This window comes from Rhinopithecus bieti, unplaced genomic scaffold, assembly GCF_001698545.2.
Source record: "Rhinopithecus bieti isolate Rb0 unplaced genomic scaffold, ASM169854v2 scaffold_7438, whole genome shotgun sequence".
Lineage (NCBI taxonomy): Eukaryota > Metazoa > Chordata > Mammalia > Primates > Cercopithecidae > Rhinopithecus > Rhinopithecus bieti.
In genome coordinates this window covers 1,206,268-1,229,589 of record NW_016805589.1, presented here as the reverse complement: position 1 = coordinate 1,229,589, position 23,322 = coordinate 1,206,268, and the positions used below count along the sequence as shown (strand labels likewise).

At 54.2% G+C, this 23,322-nt stretch overlaps 1 protein-coding gene across 1 annotated transcript in view; it reads left to right on the top strand.

Annotated features, from left to right (window-relative positions):
• The window catches only part of PCDH1 (protocadherin 1), a 26,149-nt gene extending 5,496 nt beyond the window's left edge, over positions 1-20,653 (top strand). Inside the window, 6 exon segments of the mRNA XM_017872946.1 lie at positions 4,061-4,923; positions 8,020-9,163; positions 9,166-9,245; positions 9,247-10,224; positions 15,992-16,211; positions 19,327-20,653. Of these exon segments, the coding sequence (XP_017728435.1) occupies positions 4,061-4,923; positions 8,020-9,163; positions 9,166-9,245; positions 9,247-10,224; positions 15,992-16,211; positions 19,327-19,721 (3,680 nt within the window). The 3' untranslated portion in view covers positions 19,722-20,653.
• Positions 20,654-23,322: the final 2,669 nt, after the last annotated feature.

The following is a 23,322-nucleotide window of genomic DNA, read 5'->3' as shown; positions in this document are numbered from 1 at the left end:
CCCCCCCCCCCCCCCCCCCCGCCAAATAAAAGAGTTTGCAGTACCCGGCCTGCCACGGTGGCTCACGCCTATAATCCTAGCACTTTGGGAGGCCGAGGGGGGTGCAGATCATAAGGTCAAGAGATCGAGACCATCCTGGCCAACATGACGAAACACCGTCTCTACTAAAAAAAAAAAAAAAAAAAAAAAATTAGCCAGGCGTGGTGGCACGCGCCTGTAGTACCAGCTACTTGGGAGGCTGAGGCAGGGGAATTGATTGAACCCGGGAGACAGAGGTTGCAATGAGGCCAGATCGCACCACTGCATTCCAGCCTGGCAACGGAAAGTTTGCAGGACCTCAGGCCCTTTCTTAACTCCCTGGAATTACCTTAAAGTTGTACCCAGATGATCCGACCATTGCATCACAATTGCTTGGGGGTTTCTCTAGGTCCCACCTCCCGAATAAAGATTCCTAAGGGTGGGGCCAGATAATCCTTATTTTGAAGGAACTCTCCAGATGCTTGAAGGGCCTGAGCCTCTTCAGCTCCTTTCCCCACTGTGAGCAGCTCTCCCCCAACCCTGTTTTCCCCACATTCCTCCTCCTTTCTGGGACCCTTCCCCAGCCCCGCCATCCTGTACCTTCCTTGAGTTGGATATTATCCTGTGGTTCTCCTTCTCTTTCCAATTCAGAGGTTAGATACCACAGTCCTTAACTGGTTCTTTTGCTGGCTGGAGGTAAGGCAACTCCTAAGGGAGAAAGAGCATATGGGGGGCAGAGGTAGTCTCACAAGCATGTGTGCCTGTTCTGCCTAGGAGGTTTGAAAGGTTATAGGCTTCAGGTTGTGACTGTGAGATGGAGGAAGCCTGAGGTGGGGGCTTCATTCGCAGCTCTTGGAGTGGCCACACATCATTCGCTCTGACTGCCGGATCATGACCCCCTGAATTAATTAGCAGCTAAAGTTTGTGAACAGTCATTTTTCCTGGAAAAATCTGCACCATGGTTTTAGAAAATTCTTGAAGGAGGATGTGACCACAAAAGATTAACTATCTTAAATATCCTTGATCTGGAGAGAACAGAGGCAAACAGTGACTGCCTTATTTATTCTCTTGGTCAGGTTTAGGGTAATTCCTGTGGGCTTCCCACATAACACCTCACCTGCCAAGACTTATGTAGAGAATTGGGGTGCACAGTGATACCACCTTGTATATGCAGAGGAGGGTGGCAGCAGGACTCAGTCCCATAAGAAAACGAGGTTCTCTGGTGATGGGCCTTTGGGGATGTGTTTGGATTGGGGTTGAAGTAGTCAGATGAGCCTTGTGTCAGGTCCATGCAGGTGGAGGGGAGGTGACTGCAGGCAGGGTGGATCCAAAGGGAGTATCAGATAAATTCCTGCTTCCTTTAAGGAGATTAAGATTGCAATGGGAACAAACATTCACACCAATCTGATAATACGGCTGCACACACTTTAGGGAGGGGCCTGTGCTTGGGGAAGGCCACACAGAGGAGGGGAAGTGTTTGATTTATCTAAGGACTCTGTGCATTCAGTGAACATTTGCTGAGAGTCTGCTATGTGCCCTAAACAGAGAAGACTTACATTTTACCCCAGGAAGTTCTTAGTGGAGTAGGGGAATCGGGTAAGTGAGCAAGTAAAAGAGCAGTGGTCACACACCAGGAAAGGCTAAGCCCAGAAAGCCAAAATAACAACAGTCATTCGAGAGCTGCTGAGTGCCCACTGTATGCCAGGTCCAGGGCTAAGCCCTGAGGAGGTAGGAGCAAACAAAATAGAAACTCTCCTGCTTTCTGCTCACCATCTTGTAGCAAAGACAGACAATTAACACATTTTCCAAACAGGTACACAACTATAGTTGTGCTAAATGCTTTGAAGGAGTCCTTTGTTGAGTACCACATTTAGCCCACAGTATCTCAAACACCCTAGGAAATAGGTAGCATCATCCCCATTTTACAGATAAGGAAACTGAGGCACTAAATCTTTGCTTCAGATCATGCAGCCAGGAAGTGAGCAGCTGGGTTTGCCTTAGACCGTCTGATGCCACAGCCCTCGCTTTTCCCCACCCTGCTGCCTTACATTCGCCAAATGGTATACAGAAGCAACCGAACAAAATGGACAAATAGTCATTGAGTTAGAACCACTGTCATGGCAGATTGGACCAGTCTTGTTCACTTCTGCATCCCAGTGCCCAGGACAGAGCCTGGCATATTGTAAATGCCCGATAAACATTTGTTGAATGCATGACTGAGTCCGTACAGTGTACCCAGATGTGCAAAGGTGCATTGTTGGGGGGCAGGGGATGAGTGAGTGTACAGAGTACTTGTCCCTTCATGGTGCTTTGTGTCTGCCTGGAGAGGCAGATAACTCAGGAATAGGTGCACGGTACTGAAGCTGAACAACACAGGCGGGCGGTGTCCCAGTCAGCCCCATGATTCATTGCCTTGGGATTGGAGCAGACAATAAGCAGCTGTGAGTTGGAGGAAGGAGAAGTCACCGTGGGCAGGAGAGGACTGTGAAGGCTTCCTGGAGGGCCAGAGCCTGCCCTCAGTGGGATTGATGTGGGGTGGGTATTCCAGGTGTGGAGAAGGTATTCCAGGTAAAAGTAAGGAAGTGAGGAAAGGAGACTGAACCAGAAGCCTCTAAAGAAACTGCAGATCCAAAGATTTTGGATTTGAATAGAGGAGGGACTGGCCATGGTTTTGTTGGAGAGGAGGGGGCATTCAAGACAGAGACAGTAGCTGGGTCTGACTGGGATCTGCAAATGCACAACCTCAAAGCCAGGGGAGATGGGCAGAAGAAGGAGGTTATTGTGGTGATGGGGGTGCAGCTTGTGTTTGGCTAGGGCAGAGATTGGGAAAGGCGTGTGTGGTAGGGGCTGGATATATGGGGATAGATGTCAAATAGGAGCCAGATGTTCATCCAGAGACCAGAGCGTGTGGGGTGGGGGAGTGGTCAGGGAAAGGCTGGTGGTGTCATAATCATTGGCAGCTCTGTCCCAGTTAGACCTGCTGGGCTCCCTGTTGCTAAGGACAGGCCAGGGCAGTTCCCAATGCCAATTCCAGAGCTAGTCAGCCCTGACCACAGTTCTGACCCCAATCTTGACTTGTGTTCCCTTGTATGCACCTGCCCATGGCAGCAGAAAGGGGAGGAGAGGAGCCCTAGCAACTGTTCATGTGCTTGTGTGCACGCTCTGTGGCCTGTGTGCGCACTCTGGGGCCTGTGTGCGCACTCTGTGGCCTGTGTGCGCACTCTGGGGCCTGTGTGCACACTCTGGGGCATATGTGTTGGGGGAAAGTCAGGAAGGCTAACACCTACTCCTCAACCCTAACCATTTTACAAGCCTTGCCCAATTTAAGCTGGCCTTTTATGGGGATGGCGAACACTGGACACTGTGGGAGATTGTCAGAAAAAGAGGATTTGAGATGTCATATCTCATACATATGCACTGACTTGGCATCTCATAATAAGGAGAAATGAGACATCATCTCCTCTCCCTCCAGCCAACCTTAATGGGGCCCAGTGTGAGAAGTCATGGTCCCAGGGTCTGGGGTGTGTAAGGAGGTACTTGTGTCTCTTTCCTACCATGCATGTGGGGAGGGGTGCTCCGATTGGGGATGCTCGAGGCCTTACCCTTCCACTGGCTCTCTCTCCCTATCTCAGTATCAGGGTAATTACCATCGGTGACTAAGGCAGGATGCTCGTGAGAAGGAGGTGTTGGGTGAAGCACAGAGCAGAGAGCAGGGAGGGAAAGAAGGAAAGAGGGAGGGCAGCCGGGCTCGGGCCCAGGGAGCGTCAGGTGGGCGAGGGTGTTCCATGGGCGGGAGCTGCTCTAAGCATGCCAGGCCTCTTACTGGCTCCTCCAGCTGGGGCAGACACTGCTGCTACACCCAGCTGTGGATGAGATTCAGGGATCTGAGTTTCTGGAATTGGGGTTCTGTGCTGGGACTGACTGCTCTTGTGGATAATCGTGTGTCAATGGGAGAGGGTGAGTATGGGGCCAGCTCTGGGCAGCTCAGGGCCAGGCTTCTCTTCCCAGCTCATGGCCTCTGTTTTGCCTCTTCCCCTTGCAGCCCTCCTGATTCTGGGGCCTGCCAGGATGGGGCCGCTGAGGCACAGCCCAGGCCCTGGGGGGCAACGGCTACTGCTGCCCTCCATGCTGCTAGCACTGCTGCTCCTGCTGGCTCCATCCCCAGGCCACGCCACTCGGGTAGTGTACAAGGTGCCGGAGGAACAACCACCCAACACCCTCATTGGGAGCCTCGCAGCCGACTATGGTTTTCCAGATGTGGGGCATCTGTACAAGCTAGAGGTGGGTGCCCCGTACCTTCGCGTGGATGGCAAGACAGGTGACATTTTCACCACCGAGACCTCCATCGACCGTGAGGGGCTCCGTGAATGCCAGAACCAGCTCCCTGGTGATCCCTGCATCCTGGAGTTTGAGGTGTCTATCACAGACCTCGTGCAGAATGGCAGCCCCCGGCTGCTGGAGGGCCAGATAGAAGTACAAGACATCAATGACAACACACCCAACTTCGCCTCACCAGTCATCACTCTGGCCATCCCTGAGAACACCAACATCGGCTCACTCTTCCCCATCCCGCTGGCTTCAGACCGTGATGCTGGTCCCAACGGTGTGGCATCCTATGAGCTGCAGGCTGGGCCTGAGGCCCAGGAGCTATTTGGGCTGCAGGTGGCAGAGGACCAGGAGGAGAAGCAACCACAGCTCATTGTGATGGGCAACCTGGACCGTGAGCGCTGGGACTCCTACGACCTCACCATTAAGGTGCAGGATGGCGGCAACCCCCCACGCGCTAGCAGTGCCCTGCTGCGTGTCACCGTGCTCGACACCAATGACAACGCCCCCAAGTTTGAGCGGCCCTCCTATGAGGCCGAACTATCTGAGAATAGCCCCATAGGCCACTCGGTCATCCAGGTGAGAGGCCCCTCCGTATAACTGTCAGGGTGATCCACCATTAGAAATGGGAGCCCACCCAACCAGGTGAGAGTTCCCTTCACTTAGGGGAAAAACTGCCAGAATACTGTAGTGAGACCCCTTCTCCCCAAACTCAGCCAGGGGAGTCTTTCCCACCCCACCCCAGCAGTGATATTACTTTCCTCTATTAGGCTACTTAAGTGACAGTGACGTAGCATATGAACAGTTTCCCCCCACCCCTAAGCAGACTCAAACTGGGGAAACCTCTGAGAAGTGAAACTCCCGCCCTAGTCAAGTAGACCTTCTCTGCCAGCCAGGTGAGCGGAGTTGGAACAAAAGAATCACCGTTTATCCAGGTGGAATCTCTCCTGAGATGAGAGTATCTTCCCAACCAGGGACAGTTTCCCTTTAACCAAATGAGGTTTTCCTGAAGCTGAAGGAAATAGCCTCATTTTGCCTCTTCCTGACAAAGTCAAATGAGATCATTTTAGCCAGGTGTTCTAAAAACACATACTGGGGTGTCTATATACCTGCCTCCTCCCTTAGGCATGGGGTGCCCATAGGTGTGGGGTGCTTGGCACGGTGGGGTTAGTGGGGGTCAGTTTCCTCTGCTGAAGTTCTCAGCACCCCTCCATGGGAACTGCCCCAGGCGCTGGGCAGCTTGATGGAGCTGGGGCCTGGGAGGGAGCAAAGAAAGCGTCCCTGCAGACAGGTGGGTGTATCTCCCGCTGTCATCTCAGCTCTGGCCTCCTGCCAGCCCCAGCTCCTTTCTCCTTCCCCATGGGCTGAAGATGCCTCTCTCTTTGATGTGAGGGAGCTGAGGAGGCGCAGCCTGCCCTGGACACCGTTACCCATCCTGGAAAACCCTTAGTCCTAGGTCCTCAAGTCGAAGGGGGAGATGGGTGGGAGTTTCAGCCTTTTTTTTTTTTTTAAGAGCCTGGTAGACTGGGACCTGGAAAAGAGACTGAAAAAGAAAAGGGAGACAGACAGTCGGGGATGGCAAATAATAATAGCCTAGGTGCCAGGCACCATTCTAAACACGTGATGTGTATTGTATCATTTAATCCTTACAGTACAAGGTAAGCATTATCCCCATTTTGCAGATGAGAAACTGAGCCCATACAGATTAGAATACTTGCCTGATATCCTACAGCTAATGAGTTCAGAGTCCATCTTTGCCGCAGCCAAGAGTCTGGCTTCAGAGCCTAGGTGTGTAACAGCTTTACCACTTCCCAGTGAGGTGAAGCGGGAGAGTAGGGCAGAGAGTAAGCAGGGAGGTCAGCAGGGCTGAAAAAAGAAGATTGAAGAAAACAGGCTGTGGGAATGGGGCAGAATCAGAACTGAGCAAGGATAGAAAGGAGACAGAAGCCAAGAGTCACAGACAGAGACAAAGGGAGGTGAGACAAGAGACAGATAAGAAGCTGGAAGACCAATCTAGAGGCAAGGGAGACTGGGGATCCTCATCATAAAGTTAGTGACAGGTAAACTGGGGTGAGGGGAGGTGAAACTGTTAAGGTTTGGCACCCAGAGATGTGAGCAGAGACCAGGGTACCTGGGGAACCGTTGCCCAGGAGTCTTCACTGTAGCAAAAGCCCAGACAGGGATAGCTGGAGTTCCCATTCCCAAGGAGGAGAGGACTGGCAGTGGCTGGAGGGCTCACTCGGTGCAGTGCCCACTACTGCATTAGCACTGATTTTTCAGAGGCAGGCGGGTAGGAGGGTGGAGATTGGACAGACAAAAAGAAGTAAATGCTATTTAGGGAGCACTTTCCCTGTGTCAGGCATTTTTACCTCTATTATCCCATTTGATACTCGCCACAGTTCTGTGAAATAGGTTACATTATTATCCCCATTTCACATGTTCCTAGACTGAGGCTTAGGGAAGTTAAATAATTGGCCCAAGGTCATACAGTTACTTGGGAAGTGGTATAACTGGGATTTGAACGCAGGACTCTTCTGTTTTGTTACCCCAGAGACTCTACCAAGTTATGCTTATTCTCCCCTCACTCCCCACAGCCATCACATTCTGTCTGGCTGTGACCTAACTCCAGCCCTCATGTTTCTCCCTGCCCAGTAGTACCCCATGGCCATTCCCACCTGAGTCCTCTTGCCCCATTACCAACCATGTTTGTATAGAGTTGGGTCGAGTGCGCGTCGGAGTTGGCGTGGGAGGGCGTGCCCGCTGACTGCAAAGGGACAGACAGTTCATTGTTTGATGCTGGGAGCCCAGCCCACTGCCAGCAGGCTCTGTGGCCTGCATCAGCCCCTCCCTCCTGGCTGCAGGCTCAGGCCAGATTCCTCGCATTGGTGCCTCGCCAGCCAGTGCCAGCCAGGAGGAGAAGTTGCTGCTGAAACAGGTTTCCCCGGTTTGACAGAGCAGTGGCTGGGGCCCGGCCTGGAGGGCTTCTCTGACCCACAACCCTACCTGACTTCTTTCAAAAGAAATACCCCAACCTGGGGCCTTCAGGTGGGCATGTGAGTCTTTACTCATGTGTGCAAACACATATACCTTCTCACCCAAAAATCACACATAATCACACCTTCTGACACAGTCATACACATACAGACACATACCTTCTCATACAAAAATATCACACATAATCACACATTCTGACACAATCATACACATACATATGTGCAGGCGTGCATGTAGTGCACATTCACACGGGCACACACACCACCTCTACTACTCACACCTCTCCATCTTTTCAGGAGGGTTCAGGCAGGGTTCATTGGTGAAATGGCTTCCCTAGTTCCATTGGATCCTCATCCTCTCCTGGTATTTTTGTGGACCCACACAGCAGTGACAAGTGAAGTTTAATTCTGCCCTGTCCCATCTCCAATAGTTTCCTGTAGCACTGTTGAGGATTTGCAGGCTGCATCTGAGCTCTTCAGGAAAATAGGTTAGTAATGCCTGCCAGAGTGTCCGAATTGGGAAAAGGCAGTACACACATGGCTTCTGGAAAGGGAGCGATGTTAGATTGGCTGTGTCTGCCATGCTTGTTGGAAAGGACATTGGCAGCACATGTGCCCCTTTATTTGCTATCCCTGATCGAAACCATCTCTGTTCTCCTTGTTTTTCTCTCCTGTCCCATAGGTGAAGGCCAATGACTCAGACCAAGGTGCCAATGCAGAGATTGAATATACATTCCACCAGGCACCCGAAGTTGTGAGGCGTCTTCTTCGACTGGACAGGAACACTGGACTTATCACTGTTCAGGGCCCGGTGGATCGTGAGGACTTAAGCACCTTGCGCTTCTCAGTGCTTGCTAAGGACCGAGGCACCAACCCCAAGAGTGCCCGTGCCCAGGTGGTTGTGACCGTGAAGGACATGAATGACAACGCCCCCACCATTGAGATCCGGGGCATAGGGCTAGTGACTCATCAAGATGGGATGGCTAACATCTCAGAGGATGTGGCAGAGGAGACAGCTGTGGCCCTGGTGCAGGTATCTGACCGAGATGAGGGAGAGAATGCAGCTGTCACCTGTGTGGTGGCAGGTGATGTGCCCTTCCAGCTGCGCCAGGCCAGTGAGACAGGCAGTGACAGCAAGAAGAAGTATTTCTTGCAGACTACCACCCCGCTGGACTACGAGAAGGTCAAAGACTACACCATTGAGATTGTGGCTGTGGACTCCGGCAACCCCCCACTCTCCAGCACCAACTCCCTCAAGGTGCAGGTGGTGGACGTCAATGACAACGCACCTATCTTCACTCAGAGTGTCACTGAGGTCGCCTTCCCGGAAAACAACAAACCTGGTGAAGTGATTGCTGAGGTCACCGCCAGTGATGCTGACTCTGGCTCTAATGCTGAGCTAGTTTACTCTCTGGAGCCTGAGCCGGCTGCTAAGGGCCTCTTCACCATCTCTCCCGAGACTGGAGAGATCCAGGTGAAGACATCCCTGGATCGGGAACAGCGGGACAGCTATGAGTTGAAGGTGGTGGCAGCTGACCGGGGCAGCCCTAGCCTCCAGGGCACAGCCACTGTCCTTGTCAATGTGCTGGACTGCAATGACAATGACCCCAAATTTATGCTGAGTGGCTATAACTTCTCAGTGATGGAGAACATGCCAGCGCTGAGTCCAGTAGGCATGGTGACTGTCATTGATGGAGACAAGGGGGAGAATGCCCGGGTGCAGCTGTCAGTGGAGCAGGACAATGGTGACTTTGTTATCCAGAATGGCACAGGCACTATCCTCTCCAGCCTGAGCTTCGATCGCAGAAGCAACAAAGGCACCTACACCTCCAGCTGAAGGCGGTGGATGGTGGCGTTCCCCCTCGCTACGCTTATGTTGGTGGTCACCCATCACATGTGCTGGATGAGAAATGACAACGCACCCTATATCACTGCCCCCTTCTAACAACCTCTCACTCGGCTGCTGACCCCCCAGACACGTCTTGGTGAGACGGTCAGCCAGGTGGCAGCCGAGGACTTTGACTCTGGTGTCAATGCTGAGCTGATCTATAGCATCGCAGGTGGCAACCCTTATGGACTCTTCCAGATTGGTTCACATTCAGGTGCGATCACCCTGGAGAAGGAGATTGAGCGGCGCCACCATGGGCTACACCGCCTGGTGGTGAAGGTCAGTGACCGCGGCAAGCCCCCACGCTATGGCACAGCCTTGGTCCACCTTTATGTCAATGAGACTCTGGCCAACCGCACGCTGCTGGAGACCCTCCTGGGCCACAGCCTGGATACACCGCTGGATATTGACATTGCTGGGGATCCAGAATACGAGCGCTCCAAGCAGCGTGGCAACATTCTCTTTGGTGTGGTGGCCGGTGTGGTGGCCGTGGCCTTGCTCATCGCCCTGGCGGTTCTTGTGCGCTACTGCCGGCAGCGGGAGGCCAAAAGTGGTTACCAGGCTGGTAAGAAGGAGACCAAGGACCTGTATGCCCCCAAGCCCAGTGGCAAGGCCTCCAAGGGAAATAAAAGCAAGGGCAAGAAGAGCAAGTCCCCAAAGCCCGTGAAGCCAGTGGAGGACGAGGATGAGGCCGGGCTGCAGAAGTCCCTCAAGTTCAACCTGATGAGCGATGCCCCTGGGGACAGTCCCCGCATCCACCTGCCCCTCAACTACCCACCAGGCAGCCCTGACCTGGGCCGCCACTACCGCTCTAACTCCCCACTGCCTTCCATCCAGCTGCAGCCCCAGTCACCCTCGGCCTCCAAGAAGCACCAGGTGGTACAGGACTTGCCACCTGCAAACACATTCGTGGGCACCGGGGACACCACGTCCACGGGCTCTGAGCAGTACTCCGACTACAGCTACCGCACCAACCCCCCCAAATACCCCAGCAAGCAGGTAGGCCAGCCCTTTCAGCTCAGCACACCCCAGCCCCTACCCCACCCCTACCACGGAGCCATTTGGACTGAGGTGTGGGAGTGATGGAGCAGGTTTACTGTGCCTGCCCGTATGGGGGCCAGCCTGAGCCAGCAGTGGGAGGTGGGGCCTTGGTAATAACACTGCTGCTTCACCCAGGCACAGGGATTAGGCTGAGCGAAGATTAAGGGAGGGTGTGCTCTGTGGTCTCCTCCCTGCCCTCTCCCCACTGGGGAGAGGCCTGTGATTTGCCCTGAACCAGCTGCTGGGCCTTGTGGGTTGGGGGTGGTGGGCAGGTGAGCAGAAGTGGGGAGGGAAATGGGGAAGAAGTCTACTCCAAACCTAGGTCTCTATGTGAGACCAGCCTTAGGTGCTTCTGTAGGAGGGAAACAGGGAGACCTGGGGTCCCGTGGATAACTGAGTGGGGAGTCTGCCAGAGGAGGGGACCTCCCCATTGTGCCTTCTGTGTGTATTGTGCATTAACCTCTTCCTCACCACTAGGCTTCTGGGGCTGGGTTCCACATGCCCTTGACCCTGACAATAAAGTTCTCTATTTTTGGAGTTTTGGCTTCTTATTTTCTGGAACTGAGAGAAGAAGCGAGAGAGACTGGAAGCAGCCCTTTGTCCTCAGGTCCTACCTCATTTTCCCCTTCCCTTCTCTTTGCCACTTGCCACATCCTAGACCTGCCCACTGTACCCCACACTATCTTAGCCTACCATCTTGCCATCCACCCCCATGTCCCTATCCACCTCTGGGAAAGTGGCCTTCCGATCAGCCTTCAAATGGAGGTGTCTGGCAGTGTATCCCCTTGCCCCATGTCTGTAGGGCTTTCTTCCTAAGAATGACCCAGAAAGGGTGGGTGGAGCTGTACCCAAGTCCTGCCCCATCTGAGGCTTGATTCTTCCAACCTGCTCAAACAGTTGCCTCTGACAGACCTCAGACTGGAGCACCTGGTAGGGAATAACATTCAGCCTTCCTGCCTTGGGTGAAGGCAGAGAACCTCTTGATTACACCAGCCACCTTCCCCCAGGGCAAGTCCTTCCCTCAAGTCCCTTCCCCAGCCTCTTCATCCCAACAACACTCAACACCCAGCAATTAGCTGGCTCTCCCCTGTGTCTCCCCACCATGATCACCAGCCTGGGCTGCAGGGAGCTGGGCCCAGGGGGAGGCAAGGGAATTCCTAAATTCTTTTCATTGACCTGCCCTGCACCCCTGCTCTTAGGGGGTTCCCTGCTCATGAGCAGAGGCTTCCTAGTTCTGCCTTCTGCCTGTGTTGCTACCTCCATCCCCTCTTTCCACTCCTTGCTTTGGCCACCCTGGGTTGCTTGCTCTCACTCTCTCTCTCTCCGTCTCTCACTTCTTGCTCTCCTGGGTCTGCCCTGTCTCTGGTTGTGCCTGAGTTGGAGGAAGGCTAAATCATGGGTGAGGGGCCTCAGGCCCTAGGGGAGTCTCCGAGGCCAGAGGCAACCTATCTTCATGGTGACTAAAGAGGCTTGAGACACTCCCAAGAGGACCAAGGCGCCAGCTCTCTCCTCTGATTCCATCCACAAACTCCCCCAATGTCCTGGGAGGGGCCCCAAAGTAAAAACTCCTGGGGTCCTTGGAGGAGTGGGTCCTTGGGAAGTGAGATCTAACCGTGTCGTGACCTCCAACAACTCCTGACCTCCCATTCTTTCTCTTCCTTTTCTGTCCTTGCTGGCATTCCTTCCGTCTTTCTCCTATTCCTTTAGCATCTTCATCTCTTTTTCTTTCCCATGGTCTGAGGGATTGTCTCTTACTCAGCTCTAATCCAACCTAACCCATCCGTGGAGCCACATTGAATGTCTTCTCCCAACATTCAGATACAACCAAACCACACCACCTGTTGTCAGCATCAACACACATAGGCCAAGTTTCCACTGAGTACTCAGCATGGTACTAGACCCTGATGAAAAAAATGGTCATACTTGTACAAGACAGACCAAGTGAATGATGAGGCAATTGAGAGCCTTAAGAGTCGAATGAGAAGTGCCCTACTCAAGCTTTTCCTAACTTATTCCATGAAACTACTTATACTACTACTCACTTCCTTTTTTTTTTTTTTTTTTTTTGAGATGGAGTTTCACTCTTGTTGCCCAGGCTGGAGTGCAATGGCACAATCTCGGCTCACTGCAACCTCCGCCTCCTGGGTTCAAGCAATTCTCCTGCCTCAGCCTCCCAAGTAACTGGGATTACAGGCCATGTGCCACCACACCCAGCTAATTTTGTATTTTTAATAGAGACAGGGTTTCTCCATGTTGGTCAGGCTGGTCTTGAACTCCTGACCTTAGGCGATCCACCCACCCTGGCCTCCCAAAATGCAGGGATTACAGGTGTGAGCCACTGCGCCCAGCCCTCACTTCCATTTTTTTGAGTCCTTACTAGGTGTGAGGTACCATGCTAAGCACTTTGTGCGAATTAGTTTAATCAGTGCTCATAACTCTTTATGATATGGGTCATTTTAATATTCATTTTCAGAAGTGAAAACTAGTGATGCAGCTAGATTCAAACACAAAGCAGGCGGGTCTCCTATTATCTATTACGCTATAAAAAAGGGGTTCTGTGGGGAAGTTAGTTTTGGTAGTAAGAAATTCACGATCACATTAGCCTATTAAAGGCTCTGCAGAGTCCTCCAAAAAAGGGGAAACTGCTAGACTTTTTTTTTCTTTTTTTTTTTTTGAGGCAGGGTCTTGCTCTGTCACCCAGGCTGGAGTGCAGTGGTGCAATCTTGGCTCACTGCAACCTCTGCCTCCTGGACTCAAGCGATCCTCCTGTGTAGCTGGAACTATAGGCGTGCACTACCGCATCTGGCTAAGTTTTGTGTTTTCTGCAGAGACAGGGTTTTGCCATGTTGCCCAGGCTGGTTTCAACTCCTGGGCTCAAGCGATCTGCCCACCTCAGCCTCCCAAAGTGCTGGGATGACAGGTGTGAGCTGCTGTGCCCATCCCCAATTTTGTTTACCTCTTGAGTTTTCTGAATTTATTTTACCATATTGCCCCTCCCTTCCTTTGACGAGCATAGTGTGGGAAAACTTACACAAGACATGGAGATGGGCTTCTGGAAGGAGAAAGTCAGCTTGTCAGTGATGAGCAGGATTAGGGCAGGGTCCTAATCACAGGGTCTCCTCACAGGGTCACCGTGTGAGCAAACTCCTGTGGCAGGAGTGAACCAAGTTGGAGGGAGGGAAAGGGCAGAAAAAGGAATATTCTGGCAAGAATGGAAGGCATAAGAGAAAGCTGAAAGAAGAGACTAGAAGAACTGTAGGTTGTAGAGGACATAGATGCCTTACCAAAAGTTCTTCAGAAGGAAATAGTCCCTGAAAGCTCATGAGTGTTTTAGATGAACCGAGTTTTAGAAAGTTCACTGGAATATATGGTGGGCTTAAAGGGCATAGAGATGAAGGTACAGGACTGAACCTCTAAGATTTGGACTATGATGGTGGCAATGGGGGTGATGGATGGATGGATTTGGCCGAGGTTAGGGATAAAGGACCCACAGGATTCAAGGGATAATTGGATATGGGGTAGAGATGGGGAATGAGGGGAGAGCTACCAGAATTCCCAGGTAGACGTCAGCCTTCTGAGTCTGGGTGATAGGATAGTGATGAGATCACTGACCATAAAGAAGCTAATTGAAGAAGAATTTGGTTTCAGACATGTTGAATCTTAAGGGCCAGTGGCCAGAGCCAATTGGAAATAATCAGTAAGTGTCTAGAGCTTCAGGACTCAAAGAGTTTGAGAGAGATTTTTTGATCTGGGCTTTTATAATTTGATAGTCATGAAATTAGAGGGAACATTAAGTGTTGGGTATAACTCAACCCTCCATTTTACAGAAAAGAATCATGGGAAAAGAGACCAAGCAACTTGCTTAGTAGGCAGGACTGAAGCCTTCAATTATCAGATATGGGTTCTGCAGGGAGGTGGGACTGCTGGCCAGTATCTTGAAAGAAAACTGGAAAGAGAAGCACCAACAACCATACTACCCCGTTCCTCCCAGACCTCTCCTGGACCCTGTTCACCTCTACAACAGGTGGACTACACTCCTTTATGGCCTCCTGGCCCCAAATGTCCATATCAGTTTTGGGGACCTTATCAGTCATCACCCAGACCCTTCAGTGTTTTAGATCAATACAAGGATTCCAAGAACGGTCGCTTATTCCTGAAGATGAGTTGGGAGCCATCTTCAGGAATGGGGATAGTGGGGAGGCAGTTCTGGGCTACCTTCCCCACAGCTCCAAAACTCCTGTCTTGACAGCCTCTTCCACCCTAGCTGCCTTGAATGGGGCTGTGAGGAGGGTAAGTCTACAAAGCCAGGGCCACCTCCCCTGGCCATCTTCATAACCTCCTATCCAGAGTTATAGAGTAAGACAAAGCACTGCCAAAGTCTTGGAGGATGGGAAGGAGCGTGGAGACTCATCAGCAGGGCCCTGGGCTTGGCGGTTTTCACCCCTGGCCTCCAGGGGCCCTGGGTCTGCGCCCTCCACAACTCCTAATTTCTGGTTGGCAGGAAAATCTGTGGCAGTCCCAAGTGGGTATTTGGGTGGCTGGCTGCTTATGCCAACTGCCAAGTTGAGGTTGCCAGGTTCCAGGGCTAATCGTTAACCTGTGGCAGGCATACAGGGCTGCTGGCTGGGAGCAGCCTGTAACGGTTCCACTCTCCTGACCCCCAGTCCCCAGTCCCCAGACCCCAGTCCAAGCCTCCAAGTCTGGCTCCTCATGCCAGCAGCCCTCCCAGAAGCTACTTCCTACTTCTTGGAAGGAGTCACCCTTTGAGACCAGCTTTCCTAATCCCTAATGGGTGCCATGCCCTCCCCCCATGTCCAGGCTCCTGGCAGAGCCCTACCCTCTCCAGTGAATATTCTATTTCCTGATTGGGAGGATTGGGTAGTTTCCATTGTTCTGCTTTGTCTCCTTCCCCCAGGTGCCCTGGTTTGTTATCAGGCTCCTCCCTCTTTTTTCCACTCCCAGGCCTCTCTGGAGGGGAGTGAAGTGGGGATGGGGGGCTGAGTGGGAGGGGCCACAGCAGGGAGTCTTCAGACTGCTGCAACATCACAAACCAGGGATGAGGAACAGAGGATAAGAAATGAAAGGTTGTCCCCTCATTTGGAAGGAGGCAGTGGCAAGAGCAGTGAGACAGGTGAGGAGCTGGAGTTTGGAGGGTGCTGTTTGGAAATGAAGGAACTAACTGTTCTGGTATTGGTGAGCTGTTTGGGAGTTAGGAGTCTGCTGCTTTTAGGAAGCTATTCTAGAAATTGCAGGCTATGCTGGTGTTTAGAGGCTGACCTGGAATTAGGGGAGTTGGGTGGTATTATGCTACTCTGGTATTGGGCTCTACACTGTATTATAGGCCATTCTGGGATTAAAGGAAGGCTTTGCCAATATTGGGAAGCTGGGTTAGAACTAGAAGGGTTGTGCTATAACAAGTGGTTGCACTGGATGAGGGTTATTGGGGTGGCATAGGGGCTATAATAACACTGGGGCCTGCGCTGTATTGGGACTTCCAATACGTGGACTTGGTTGTACTGGGAGCGGTCCTAGAACTCAGGAGCAGACTTTCACGGAGGCCTGTGCTTTCGGGAGGAATATGCTATGCTAGGGCCTGGGTCTCTGTCTCTGTTGGTTGCTGTTGAGGTCTGAGTAGGATGGTGCTTGGCTTGTACTAGGGCCTGGTATGGTGGTGGGCCCTGTGGGCAAGCTGGCTGGGCGGTAGTGACAATCTCTCTCCCTGCAGTTACCTCACCGCCGCGTCACCTTCTCGGCCACCAGCCAGGCCCAGGAGCTGCAGGACCCATCCCAGCACAGTTACTATGACAGTGGCCTGGAGGAGTCTGAGACACCATCCAGCAAGTCATCCTCAGGGCCTCGACTCGGTCCCCTGGCCCTGCCTGAGGATCACTATGAGCGCACCACCCCTGACGGCAGCATAGGAGAGATGGAGCACCCCGAGAATGGTGAGGCACAGCACCATGGTCAGGGCACCCCAGGAATGAGTGGAAGCCTGGGAATGGTGACAAGGCCTTAAACAAATCCTCTGTGTATTGAGTTCTTGTGTGCTCAGTCATCATCACCGTGCTGAGGGCTTTCAGGTATACACGCATTTAATCCCCAGAACCACTCTGTGATCTGAGAACTTTATGGCACCCACTTTACAATGGAGGAAACTGAGGCTTAGAGAGGTTAAGTCACTTGCCCAAAGTCATACATCTAGAAAGTGACAGAGCTGGGAGGGATTCAAACCCAGGTTTCTCTGACTCCAAAGCTGTTGGATTCAGCACCATGTTTACATGGCCACTTGGTAACAGGGACCCTGAGTGTGTTGACCAGAAAGCTCACATAACGGTGAGGAAACCTTGAGAAGGTGGGTGGTGGTCCTCTTAACGGTGGGAAGGCCTTGAGAATAGAGATTGGGCCCTGGATGCTACGGTGGGGTGGGGGGGGATCAGAGAACAGAGTGACAATCTGCTGGGGAGAGGAGTGGGAGAAGGTTTGGCACCTCTTTGAGGAAGAGCAGCAGGAGGTCTGGTGAGGAGAAAGGCCTGTCTGGGAGGGATTTGGAGACTGATGGCAAAATGTAGATGTGAGCTGGAGCAGAGATCAGCATGGGAATGGATGGTGAGGTGTGCCGTCAGAAAGTGTGTGTGCAGTGCGTGTGCATGTGTGAAGGTGTCCATGGCAGCCTGTGGAGGGGGCGAGTGAACGAGCTAACCCCTGAGATGGAAAGACTCTCTAACTTGGAGCTGTCCTCAGGTCTCACCCACTCCCTCAACTCAAAGCCTCCCCTCCCCACAAAAGATGGGAGGTTTCCCTCCCCTGCCTCAGGTACAGGGCCCTTGTCTAACCTCCTAGGCCCTAGGTCTCAGAGTGTCCTCCACCCCCACTCCGCCCCTCCATGCGCGATCTCATGCCCGTCTCGTCCTTTTTGTGCCCGCGCAGAGCCGGCTGGCCGGAGCAGGCCCTGAGGCAGAGTGCCAGGTATGTGGGAGCTGCTCTGGGGTCTGGGGTCTGTGGGACTCTGCCCAGCACCCAGCCTCGCCCACCCAGTGCCCATGCTCTGCTCTGAGCCATGTTGTGTCCCTCAACTCTGCTCTGAGCTGTAGAGCCTTGGCACTTTGAGGGTTAACAACAGAGCTGTCCCCTCCTCACCTGGCACTGGCAGGAGGCCAAGCCAGAGTGGGTGGTGCCAGGGGAGCCCCTGTCCCAGGCAGTGTTGCTCAGCCATGTCCCTGGGGGGTGGGGGGGGTCACTGCCTGGTGCTGTCCCTGAGCAAGGGCAGGACAGGGACAGCTGTGACAGGAAGTGCTCATGGCCCAGCCGTTCCCATGGAGATCCCCGCTGCCCAGCAACTACACCGGCTACTGCTAATGTCAGGCAGCCAACTCCTGTTCCCATGGGTGTTCTGGGCAGGGAGCCGGGGCAAGGCCAGGGGTGGTGGCTGGTTTAGGGGCCAAAGTGAGGTGGGGAGGGGCTGCATGAGTGTGCTTGTGGATGTGAGTGTGTGCTTCTTTTTTTTTTTTTTTTTTTTTTTTTTTGAGACGGAGTCTCGCTCTGTCGCCCGGGCTAGAGTGCAGTGGCCGGATCTCAGCTCACTGCAAGCTCTGCCTCCCGGGTTTACTCCATTCTCCTGCCTCAGCCTCCCGAGTAGCTGGGACTACAGGCGCCCGCCACTGCGCCCAGCTATTTTTTTGTGTTTTTAGTAGAGATGGGGTTTCACCGTGTTAGCCAGGATGGTCTCGATCTCCTGACCTCATGATCCGCCCGTCTCGGCCTCCCAAAGTGCTGGGATTACAGGCTTGAGCCACCGCGCCCGGCCGAGTGTGTGCTTCTATGTGAATATCCCACATAGAAGCTTGTCCCTTCCCCCTGGGTTTAAAGCAAGGCCTCGCTGGAGGAGGGTGGGTTCAGGACCACCAGGAGCATGTGAGGCTTGAGGGGGTTCTGAAGGAAGTGATGTGCCCAATTTCATCTGAGGATAGAGGTGCCCAGTATAGTAGATTTGTGCATCCATGCCTATCTGTGTGTGTGAGAGAGGGAAAGAGAGAGAGAGATTGATTGTGTCCGTCAATTCAATGAGGATGGGGGTTTCCTCAACCCCACCTGAGGATAGATTTGCACGTTTAAGCCTGTCTGGAGATCGATGAGGCAGTGTGTTTGTGCACCTGTCTGAGGGCAGATTTGGTGGGTGTGTAAGAAGAGCACTGTGGGATAGGTGACGCTGGAAGGAATCTGTCTGTTTAGGGCTTTGTGGCTCATGCCTGTAATTCCAGCACTCTGGGAGGCTGAGGCAGGCGGACTGCTTGAATTCAGGAATTCAAGACCAGCCTGGGCAACATGACTAAACCCCATCTCTACAAAAAATACAAAAAATTATCCAGGCATGGTAGTGCATGCCTATAGTCCCAGCTCCTCGGGAGTGTGAGGTGGGAGGATCGCCTGAGCCTGGGAAATTGAGGCGGCAGTGAGCCAAAATCACACCACTGCACTCCAGCCTGGGTGACAGTAGTGAGACCCTGTCTTGAAGGAAAGAAAGGATAAGGCCGGGTGCGGTGGCTCATGCTTGTAATCCCAACACTTTGGGAGGTCAAGGCAGGTGGATCACCTGAGGTCAGGAGTTCAAGACCAGCCTGGTCAACCTGGTGAAATCCCATCTCTACTAAAAATCCAAAAATTAACCAGATATGGTGGTGGGCGCCTGTAATCCCAGCTACTGGGGAGGCCAAGGCAGAAGAATTGCTTGAACCCAGGAGGTGGAGGTTGCAGTAAGCTGAGATCGCGCCATTGCACTCCAGCCTGGGTGATGAGAGCAAGACTCCATCTCAAAACAAAGAAAAAGAAAAAAGATAGATTGGTGTGTGTGCGTGTGCATGTGCGTGTGTACAGTAGGCCAGTAGGTCGATGGTGGGAGGGCATGTGTCCATTCGAGGGTGTGTGTGCCTGTGAGTTCAGTGGTCAGGAAGGGGCGCATACTCCTGTCTTGAGGCAGGGTGTAGATGCCAGTGGGAGGCCATGAAGCAGAGCTTTGCAGAGGCTGTATGTCTGACAATTGTTCTTCCCCACTTGCTCCTACAGACCTTCGCCCTTTGCCTGATGTCGCCATGACAGGCACATGTACCCGGGAGTGCAGTGAGTTTGGCCACTCTGACACATGCTGGATGCCTGGCCAGTCATCTCCCAGCCGCCGGACCAAGAGCAGCGCCCTCAAACTCTCCACCTTCGTGCCTTACCAGGACCGAGGAGGGCAGGAGCCTGCGGGTGCCGGCAGCCCCAGCCCCCCGGAAGACCGGAACACCAAAACGGCCCCCGTGCGCCTCCTGCCCTCCTACAGTGCCTTCTCCCACAGTAGCCATGATTCCTGCAAGGACTCGGCCACCTTGGAGGAAATCCCCCTGACCCAGACTTCGGACTTCCCACCCGCAGCCACACCGGCATCTGCCCAGACGGCCAAGCGCGAGATCTACCTGTGAGCCCCCTTCTGGCCGGCCGGCCCCCCTCCTCCAGCCGCCGGCCAGCTCCCAAATGGGCCCATTCCAGGGCCTCACTCTTGACCCCTTCAGCGTGGACTTCCTGGCCAGGGCCCCAAGTGGGCGTATCACTGGCCTCATGACCACGCTGGCCCTTCTCCCATGCAGGGTCCAGGTCCTCTCCCCTCCTTTCCATCTCCCAGCCCCCAGGGGCCCCTTCCCCTTTATGGGGCTTCCCCAGCTGATGCCCAAGAGGGCTCCTCTACAATGACTGGGCTCCTTTCCTTGACTTCCAGGGAGCACCCCCTCGATTTGGGCAGATGGTGGAGTCAAGGGTGGGCAGCACACTTCTAACTCATTGTTACCTTCATGGCCGACCAGGGCGGGGATAGCACGCCCAATTTTAGCCCTGAAGCAGGGCTGAACTGGGGAGCCCCTTTCCCTGGGAGCTCCCAGAGGAAACTCTTGACCGCCAGGGGCTCCCTGAAGGGCTTTTGTTACCAAAGGTGGGGTAGGGACGGGGGTGGGAGTGGAGCGGAGGCCTCGTCTTCCCGTGCTACTCCTGGGCTGGCCCACCTGCCTGCCACATGCCCACGCCTAGTCCCATCTGGGCCCCCCTTCCCTGCTGGTCATGCAGTGTCTGTATATAAGGACCTTGGAATGACGTCCCCATTTCTGCCTGATTTGCAACTTTTCTTGTTGATGTTGTGTTGTCTTGGGGGACCCCTCTGGGGGGGGAACCTGCCCTGTGCCCCCTCCTCCCTGCCGCAGTGCCCCCCAACCCAGGCCTCTATTGTTCCATGTTGTAAATACCCCTGGGGCCATGGTGGGATGGGGGTGCAGGCCAGGGAAACAACGGGTGGGTGGGGGTGGGGACGGGGGGAACATTTGCCTATCAGCAGAGCTGGGCTTTTATTTAATTTTTTTTAAAAATACAAATCTCTATTTTTTTGGAACTGTTGCGCTGTGCCCTGGGGGGGCATCCCCGCTCAGGCTGGCCTCCCACATCCAGATGAGCATCACAGAGGGGCCCTGAGGCTGTGGGGGGCAGCTGGACAGGGGTGGGATGACTGTGCCTCTGGCCTGGTTGGGTGAGTTGGGAGCAGGAAGGTTTGCTCAGGGGGTGGCTGGGTGCTGCTCCTGATATAGGGGACTGCATTCTGCCCCTCCCTGCCCTCCCAACCCCAGCCCCTGCCATGACTGACCCGTCAGCCTGTAAAACCACCATTGCCTTGATCTCAGGGGGTGGGAGGGCTGCCTCAGGGCACCCTGGGCTCCAGGCCCCCTTCTTCCAGTTGGGCTTCCCTTTGCCAGGGTCAGGGGTCCCATAGGGGAGGGGGTAGGGAGGTTGGGGGGCAGAGAAGCCCAGTCAGCCATGATGAGGTGGAGTTCTCTTCTTCACCTCAGGGGGCCAGGGTGTGAGGGGCGTCCTGCAGAGCCCCCATCTCCCGCTGTGGCCATCTCAAAGCCTCAGCCCCTCTTCCTTCCAGAAACCCCCACTGCCTTGGCCCATACCTCTCCAGCTCCCTAGGGGCCCAGGCTGGGAGGCTGGAGACTCAGGGTATGGCCCTTGCTTGACTTAGTCTAAGCTTGGGGAGGTGGTCCAAGATTGGGAGGGGTGGGTACAGGCTGTGGGGTCGTCTGGTGCCTTTGGGAGCTGTGCTGCTGGGGTCTTGACTCCTGTACCCCAGAGACCCCACCCCCACCCAGGAAAAGCCAGGGGGCTGAAGAATCACCCTATTTATCTGCCCCTTACCCCTAACTTGGTTTGGGGTGACAGTGCTAGGAAGAAGAGCATTGTTAGGCTGGTAGCCCTGGCATACGCAGCCCTTCTATGGAGGGGAAGGGGTAGAATGGGATGGGGTGGCAGCAACCAGGTCTAGGGGTTGGCCAAAGGCTCCTTTCCCTTGGGGAAGCCCAGGAAATGGGCTGGGGGCTTGTTAAAGAGACAGCCCCTTTCCCCTGCACAAATGGGGCAGGTGCAATAGTCTTGGAGTTGGTAGTATTGGGTGCCCAGCTGGTGGAACAGCGGCCTCAAGGATTGTCCTGGGTCCTGGAGGTCAGGATTCGGGCAAGAAGATTGCATGAGGCCCATTTGCTTGGTGGAGAAGGTGGTCCAGACAGGTGGCCTTCCTGGGGTCAGTGGACTCCCACTGGAAGCCCCTAGTGTCCTGGGTACCTTGCCCTGGTCTTAGAGACCCCTGAGCACTGAGCAGAAGAGCAGAGGAGCATTTTGCACAATGGAGAAGCCAGAAGAAAGAGGGTGGCCCAGATGGCTGGGAGGGCCGAGAAGCCCTTCCCACAGGCAAAGACAGAGTCCCCAGCCCCCTGGTTGAGGCCAGGGCACTGGGTCTGTCACCAACTGGGCACTGGAGAGATGAAACCAAAGGTGGGCAGGGGATGGCGACAGCACTGGGGACTATCCCTGTGGGTCCTAGGTCTCTGAAGCCCCTCCCCAATGCCTGTGTCGCGTACAGTTTTATGTACCAATAGGCGACATTTGGCCAGAGGAGAGCCCCCCTCAAACCTAGCCTGACCCAGTCTGTGTCTTCCTAGAGGGGACCTAGTCGGTCCCCATCCCCCTACTTCAGGGCATGTCTCTCGGTAGGGGTAGGGTATATGGGGACATATTTCTCTCCTAGGGTCCCTGAAGCATGTCTCACATCCCAGGGTGGGGAGAAGTTCTCTGGGCATCCCTCACCTCTGGGGGCTCTCTAGGCCCTCTCTCTCCCCTTGGGAGCCTCCGGGGGACTGTGTTCCCGCTGAGGACCACAGGAGCATGTCTCCCCACATTACCCAGGCTCTGTGGGGAGCCTGTTTTCCTCCCAGGGTTCCTGGGGGTACTTAAGGCAAGTCAGTCTGGGGCCATCTCTCTTCCCAGGGAAGGGGGCTATCTCTGAAGCATGTCTGGGAAGGGATGTTTCTGGCCCTGCCCCCATCTCTTCTATGGGGGTTTCTCTGCCCTGCAGCACTTTAGGATGAGGCTGGGCATCTCTGAGTTGTCTTTTCTCCTTGGAGCCCTGGGATACCTCTCTATCCCGAGGGTAGGGCCTCTGGAGCCATTTCTTCCCTGGGTCGGGGCTGTCTCCGGGTGTTGGGAGGGCTTGTGTTGGCCATGAGAAAGTCTCTTAAGGGGCGTCTCCACTGGGGACTTCTCTGGGAGGGGGGACTGTGTCTCGCCCGTGGGGTTTCGGGCGGGTGTGTCTGCCCATGGGGAGGGGAGACTGTGTCTCCTCTCCTCGGGTTATCTAGTGGGGAGAGGGGGCCGTTGTCTTCTCGTGTGTAGGGTGGGGTTCGGTGTGGGGGTTTTGGGCGCGTCCGGTGCCACATTGGGGGTCTGTTTCTCTGGTTCGTGCCACTTCCCACCCGCGCCCTCGCTCTCCGCGGGAAGGGCCACACCCGCCCCGCTCCACCCCATCCCTGCCTGCGAGCACAATCCCGTTATCTTGTAATGATTTCTGTCTCTTCTGTCTTCCTCTTCTCTGACCCCCCCAACCTCCCACCACCCGCAGCCACCCCACCCCACCCCACCCCCGCTGAGAGCATGCGCAGGCACCCAGAGCCCCTACCCCTCGGTTCGTTCGTTTCCGGTTGTTTGCTGACT